Here is a 7,527-nt window from a genome sequence, read left to right as displayed (position 1 = left end):
AACAGTACACCAAGTAAAGGCCACTAATAATTCTTATACATAAAGTTCCAAACCAAACATTTCGGTACACGAAATCTGAAACTCGACCCACTATCAGTATACGACGTCAATTTTTGACACCAAAATGTCCATTATGCCCTCAGTTCTTTTTTTTTTTTAATAAATTTTTTTTTCTGTTATTTTTTTTTCCTTCGTTTTTTCTGTTATTTTTTTCTATTATTTTTTTTCCTTCGTTTTTTCTGTTTTTTTTTTTTTTCCTTCATTTTTTCTGTTATTTTTTTCTATTATTTTTTTTCCTTCTTTTTTTCTGTTATTTTTTTTTCCTTCGTTTTTTCTGTTATTTTTTTCTATTATTTTTTTTCCTTCATTTTTTCTGTTATTTTTTTTCCTTCATTTTTTCTGTTATTTTTTTTTCTTCCATCGTTTTTTTTTTCCTTCGTTTTTATCTCTTTCTTTCTTTTCACATGACTAAATATTGGCTGAGTTACAAATATAAGCTGTAGGACCATAAATCTCACCAATTGGAGGGCAAGGGCGGTGTTGGAAGCGAGGGAGTGAGCGTGGAGGTGAGGAAGGCGGCGTTGGAAGCGAGGGAGTGAGCCCGGAAGAAGGAAGAAGAAAGAGATAAAAACGAAGGAAAAAAAAATAACAGAAAAAACGAAGGAAAAAAAAATAACAGAAAAAAAGAAGGAAAAAAAATAATAGAAAAAACCAAGGAAAAAAAAATAACACAAAAAAAGAAGGAAAAAAATAATAGAAAAAAAAATTATTAAAAAAAAAAACTGAGGGCATAATGGACATTTTAGTGTCAAAAATTGACGTCGTGTACTGATAGTGGGTCGAGTTTCAGATTTCATGTACCGAAATGTTTGGTTTGGAACTTTATGTATAAGAATTATTAATGGCATTTATTTGGTGTACTGTTTGCGAAATTTTCCCAATAAAGAATATAAATATATACAAGTTAACATAAATAAGGGGGTTTTAAGATTTATAAAATTGAAAATTAAAATAAATAAAATAAAGATAATGTAAAAACATATATACAATGGTGGAACGCAAGGAACAAACATCAAACCCACATCCATATGAATGAAATCCAATTACAATTCCTATAGGTGATTATCTAATGTCATGAGAAAGAGGTTGACCATGTGAAACGTTAACTTCTTGTGTAAGGGTCAATCAACTCATATGTAAACGTTAACTTCATATACCAAGAGGTATTGGATTAGATCGAAACAATGATGTTTGTGGTCGATCATTTCTTCTCAACAAACTCTAAGTTTGGAGGACTCCACAAGCTCCAAGCTTGAAGTGAGCACGAACCCCCACAAATCGGCTTAATTAGGTCTCTCATATGATGAAGAAAGGGGGTAGAAAAAGGGAGTTTGCAAGTCCCCGAGAATAAAGAAGAGAAAAATAATAAAAACTTCAAAAACTGGAACTTTTAGTAAAAATTACTTCGAAATAGGTCGCTGGAAAATTTGGTCGGAAAAGTCGCCAGTGGTCGCCGGAAATTCGTTGACCAAATTAACTGGGCTAGTAGGCTGGGCTGGATCGGTAGGCCGGTCCCTTTTTTTATTTTACGCCCGCTTTCCTTTTTTTCCTTTTTCTTTACTTTTCCTTCTGGGCTTCTAAGCTGCCTTTTTTTTTTTTTTTTTCTTTTCTTTTCTTTTCTTCTCCTCTTTGGCGGTTTAAGAGTGCAGCTTCTATTCGTGGCCTTTCAGATCTTTCAATGCTGGTTCAGGGAAAAAAAAATTCCGGTTCCCGGATTCTGGGGTTGAGATGCTATTGCTGGCAGAAAGATTTCAAGGTTTTGTATTCGGATTTAGGGTTTTAGCTTCTTGAATCAGGATTTGGCTATTTGTTTCAGGCATAGGGTTTCATGCTGATAACGTGTTTAAGGAAAACTGAAATTGGGAGAGAATGAAGTCATACTTTTATTGATAATAGGAGTCTCTTTATATAGAGGATTACGAGAGATAGAATCAGAAATCTCCTTATTTGTAACTTAAAGTTTGGGTAAAAAAAAAAAAAAAGTAGCGGCCCAAGCCCTTTGGTGAGAGGTGTCAAAAATCTATGGCCAGGTGATGGCTGTTTGGATTTTGGAATATTTAAGGAATTGTCGGAGAGTTGGGGCGAAGAAGGAAATTTGCAAATTGAAATCCCTAGCCCTAAGGTTGTTGAATATTGGGGATCTGGATGGCGGCGGCGATGAGGCTTTGCGTGCGGCGGGGTGTGGCGACGATGGGTGGAATGAAGAGAGAAGGAGCGACTTGGAGTAGCAGGTTTTCAGAAATAATGCGGAGAAACTCTACCACTTTGGCACCACTAGTTCTGGAGAAGCAGGGCTTCCAAAAGGAAACGGCTTCTCGTGGTGGCTTGGGCTCCATAACAGAAGAACAGAAGCGAAGGGTTCTTCAGGCGGTTTGGGCTTCAGATTTAAAACGGAGGAACAGGAAGAAGTTTGTGGAGAGGCATGAGTGGTGGATGGTGCTTAAGGTGGAAGGCAGACGCTATCGATTCCGTTTTCGTTCCTATTCTCGTGAAATGTCGGAGGCAAGCGAGGTAACTTTACCATTCATTCCCTGTGAGTCGTTCGAGGTCTCCGACGACTCTGATCACTCAAAGTGGCTACCTCTGGATGTGCCTCCATTTGATCCCCTCATCAGCGCTGGTTACCTACCTGAAATTAAGTTCAGGCATCTAGTAGCTGGCCCCTATATCCTTCTTTGGATTCGAGACAGTGGCCGAGCACTTGCCCGGTTGGACGTCACCCGGCCCGAACAAGGATGGACACAGTTAAACGTTTTAGCTGCAGAGTGTTTAATGGATGTAGCGGATAATACTGTAATGTTGCTAATCAACTTGCAACAACATGGCCATGGTGGTTTCCTAATCTTCTCCTGTAACAGGCCTGACAGGAGATGTTATAGGAGAGGATATAGAGCTAGGGAAAAGGTTGACAACAGTATAGAAGTTCTCCTCATGTCACAGGAATGTGATTCTATGAAACATATGCAACCTCTGCCCCTGCCACCATTGCCTTATGATTTTGGAAGGATAGTTGGTTGGAGTTTTCTCCATCGAGAAGGTCAAATGGTCGAACTTGCTCTCAGTGGCTCTGGAATCGACCACTGGAATTGTCCCCCCTTGCTTTTTCTCATAACATTTCAATATGGAATATTTACCACCGAGGAGAGCGGTGCCTTGGATGTCAAGTCCAGAGTGCTTACTACTTCTACTTACATCCTAGATTCCCCTGCTTCCCATCCCCACAAGTGGCACTGGGACAAATCAGCTGCCTCAGATACGTGTGAAGTCCATTTCTAATACTACTGTACGTTTTCTTTTCTCTGATTTGTTTCGCTGTTTATTGATTTATCTAAACATCTTACGGTTGATTTGCGAAAATGTGATTGAAAAATAGGTCTAACACAAAATTCCTCTACTAGTCTTCATTTTAGTGGTTCGGCTCCCTGCTTTCATATTCATCACTTGAATATATGAATAGATCATGCTCTCTGTTTAGCTGCTCACAAGATATACAACATATATTTTTATGTTTTGGGAAGTAAGTAAGGATTGTGTACTTTGGTCATCCGTATTGGATGATATCATCATTTGCCAAACATCTTAAATAACACTTGAACATGTACTCCATATGCATGCATTAAAATCAGGGGTATCTTACCTGAATATGAGTGGTATACAATAGATTCCATTCATTTCAATGTTCATATTCATCTCCTGATTATAGAGCCCTGGTAAGATATCAAAAGTGAAAATACTGTGTTCTACATACTAACTCCAAAAACTTCCCATGCCAGAATGAGCTGAATAATTCATTTACATTTTTCTTTTGAGATGTTAATCAGCTTCTCATGCTTTTTCCAGAACATTTTTGCGTCAACTTGTTTAGGTTTATTTAGATGCTTCCTTCAATCATGAAAGTCAACGTAAAATATATATTTGGAATTACATAACTGTGTTGAAGGGCAGGGCTCAAACAGCAATGAAACTGAAACAAAGCAAGCAAGCAAGCTCTAGAATTAATGAACTTTCTTTGTTGAATTGGGCTTGTTAACATTGCTGACCAGCTTAAATAGAAATCTAGAATCAATAACATTGTTCTGGATGTCCATATGTATGGATTGGGAGTTGCAAACTGAATAGAACTACTGCATTAAAACATGCAGAATCCCAGCAGTTGATTGCAACGGCTGATCTGTATAGAATTAATGGTTTTAGAACATACGTAGAATCTCATGTGCATTTAGTATTGTCCAATAAAAATACACCACACACACACACACACACAAGAGATTATCCAGCGTCTTAAATTGATACATAATAAACCCAGACTCTATATGTATCTGCAGCAAACAATTTACTTGACTTGTCTTTTTGTTTGTGAGACAGTTTTAGAATTTACCTTCATCTAAAACGAAAGAGTAAATTTTGGTAATTTTGTGGTTTTTATTAGGTACAAATAATGTTCAAAACCATGCTTATTCTTTCACTGGTGTTTGGAGTTTGCTTAGTGTCGTAGGCTAGTAGGCAGGTTCTTAATCAAGTAGTTGCTTGAGGTTTGAAGCTTCTTGGTGGAAGGCAGATCTTTTCTCCCTTTACTTCATTTTCTTGTCAATTGCCAGAATCAATAACTAATAGGAATTTGTGAGATAAATCAGTTTAGATGCCTTGTTTTAAAAGTTTGTAATTGAAACTTTGCTAGAAGTTGCTGGTTGGCACATAATGTACTTGCATGTGAAATTTATCTTTGTTCATTTACTTGTATGAAAATACTCAATTACAGTTTGCCTCTATAGTTTTTCTTTTTCACTTTTACTCCAATTGTTTAAATTTGTCTATTGGTTTTGATTTATTCTATTTGACACGGAGAGGCTGATTCTATCAAGGAGGCTGGTTCTGACGATATCTAGGAAGAAGCTATGTTTTGGAATTTCCAAGGTTGTTCGCAACGGCTAGCTCAGACTTGTTTCTAAGGCCGACCTTCCCTTCAGATGTTTTAGGTGTTGTTTTTCTGTAATTTTAGTGTGCTTTGTGTGCTGTAGGGGTCTCAGCATGTTACGTCTTGGCTACGTGTCCCCTTATATTCAGTGAGGAATAAGCTTCCAGTACTTTGGGAAATGTATCCTTTAGTGATTAAAGTGTTTGGAGGAATAAGCTTCCAGTTCTTTAGGTAATGTTTATTTGAATTTTATAATAATCTGAGGCACGAACCCCGTCTCCATGTATTTCTACATGTTCCCTTATATTTAGTGAGGAATAAACTTTCAGTACTGCAATGTATCCTTTAGTGATTAAAGCGAATAAGCTTCCAGTTCTTTGGCTAATTTTTATTTGAATGTTATAATCTGAGACTTGAACCCCGTCTCCATGTATTTCTATGTGATTGGAGACAGATCTCGATGTAGAAAGAAACCCTGGTGCTCGCACGTTTTGCATCATCGTGAGTGACGTTCATCCAAAAACCTCATCAAATTATCAGATATCAGATGGCAGAAAACTTTGCCCTACTATTTATCCATGCCCCTAGTTGTTTCTGCTAACAAAGTGAATTTCAACTTCAAATTAAACGTCGAGGAAAGCTTCAGATGGATGAAATTAAGAGATCCAAGACCAGGAGCAGTAAGGCACGCTCCCAGAATTAAGAGATTAATGGTAGTGGTGCAACTCCCTGTAATAAAACAAAGAAATTATTAAATCAAGAGGAAGGCCATTACTGCGAAGAAAATTTTAGTAAAGTCACGACTCGTTGCTTCCTTCTTATTATCCAAGTGACAATCCTCTTGATTGAGAATGCTAGCTCAAAAGGGTAATGCTACTATATGACCTTGTCATGGATCTTCAAAGAAGCTCCGTAGATATTTGATTGCGTGTAAGTCATCAAAACAGTAACTTACACGGTGTATGGCCAAAATCGAAAATATTGCTTCAACAGCCCCAGCTGCACCAAGGAGATGACCAACAGCTCCCTGAAAGTAAATAACAAACGAAAACGAACAAAACACAGTGTAGATAATGTTTAATCTGGAAGTAGAAAATTCTGCTGCTACCAATTTTACATTAGGAACAGTAACTATTTCTTCGCCAACGAAAGATACTTGCACGGCAGACTTTCAGTAACTACTTGAAATCTAAAGTGTAGTCTGAAGCTAGAAACTATCAGAAAATACATGTATTATGCAAAGACTCCTATGGAAAAATACTAGAAAATAAGGATGTATCCTGAGTTAAAATCACCAAGACACATAGATTTATCTGAATACATTCCTTCACCTCAATTTGGAATAGTGGACTTACCGGGGGTTTCAAGAGAGCCAGATACACCATTACACCAATTCGACAAATCACACCGCATTCATATTCTACTAATATTATAGGACTTCGATCCCTTACTTTTGACTCGATGAATTGCTCATCTGCCACCTACCAACCCACAGAATATACGAAAACGATGAAACATGTATGCATAGGTTAGAGGTTTATATTTGCATGCTTAGGTTGACATTGATAGCTCATAAATTTCTCTGCTTTCAACCAACATACTTGAAAAAGCATGTCTAATTATATGATTATATCCTTTGACATGTTTAGAGTTCGTTGTAGTTAAATCAATCATTTTGGCTCCGAAAATGCTTGGTTGGCATAAAAGTGCTTGAAGCCTCATACTGTTGCTTAATTCAGAATTCCACATTTCATTTTTCAAGATGTTTGAAGATGTTGGAATGGCCATATTCTGTGTATCCTTGAGCGACTATGATCAGTTTTCTATGGATGGCAATGGGTCCTTTTCAAACAAGATGCTGCAGACCAAAAGTTTGTTTGAAAGCATCATTACTCATCCAACATTTGAACAGATGGACTTCCTTTTCATTCTAAACAAGTTTGATGTGTTAAGAGGAAAAGGTCGAACGGGTCCCACTTACTCAGTGCGACTGGTTTGATGATATCCATCCAGTCATTAGCCGTCATCGGTCCAACAGCAATAACATTAATTAAGGGGAGTGTATTGTACATAGGATTAGTGAAATATTTTAAAAAATCTATAGAATTTAAAAGTCTAGGTGTATTCAATATAGACTTTCAGCAGTCCATGAAAGTCTTGGGGTATTCAATTAGGATTTTTAAAGACTTTATAAGTTCCACCAAAATCTAAGGGTATTCATTTATGACTTTTAAAAATGAATAAAAGTTCAGAAGTATTCAAAATTTCATTCATACTTACGGAATTAGAAAATCAAGAATAATCATGGACTTTGTAGTGTTAACTATATATACCAAATTCCAATAATTATAGCCATCGTACCAAAAATTTGTAAAAGTCTATCAAAGATTTTTTTTATTTTTTTTTTATTTTATCAAAGTTTTCACTCTGCGCGCAAAGAGGTTGGTTATCTATCATCTCTCTCTCTTGTTTCTTCTCATCTTTTCTCTAATCTTTCATGATATCAATATTTTTTGATACCCAACATGTTCATTGTAGAATGTGACTTTTTT

At 36.6% G+C, this 7,527-nt stretch overlaps 1 protein-coding gene across 1 annotated transcript; it reads left to right on the top strand.

Annotated features, from left to right (window-relative positions):
• The first annotated feature begins 2,103 nt into the window (after positions 1-2,103).
• LOC133732904 (uncharacterized) lies at positions 2,104-5,340 on the top strand. Its single transcript, XM_062160515.1, has 2 exons — positions 2,104-3,343; positions 4,923-5,340. The coding sequence occupies exon 1, from the start codon at positions 2,206-2,208 to the stop codon at positions 3,334-3,336; it is 1,131 nt and encodes a 376-aa protein (XP_062016499.1). The 5' UTR covers positions 2,104-2,205; the 3' UTR covers positions 3,337-3,343; positions 4,923-5,340.
• Positions 5,341-7,527: the final 2,187 nt, after the last annotated feature.

This window comes from Rosa rugosa, chromosome 2 (genome assembly GCF_958449725.1).
Source record: "Rosa rugosa chromosome 2, drRosRugo1.1, whole genome shotgun sequence".
In the NCBI taxonomy this organism is placed as follows: Eukaryota; Viridiplantae; Streptophyta; class Magnoliopsida; order Rosales; family Rosaceae; genus Rosa; species Rosa rugosa.
The sequence above is the reverse complement of the archived record's forward strand: the minus strand, read 5'-3'. Positions and strand labels throughout refer to the sequence as shown.

Bases quoted from the DNA above. Each gene is read 5' to 3' on its own strand.
- LOC133732904 (XM_062160515.1), top strand. From the start codon at position 2,206: ATGGCGGCGGCGATGAGGCTTTGCGTGCGGCGGGGTGTGGCGACGATG.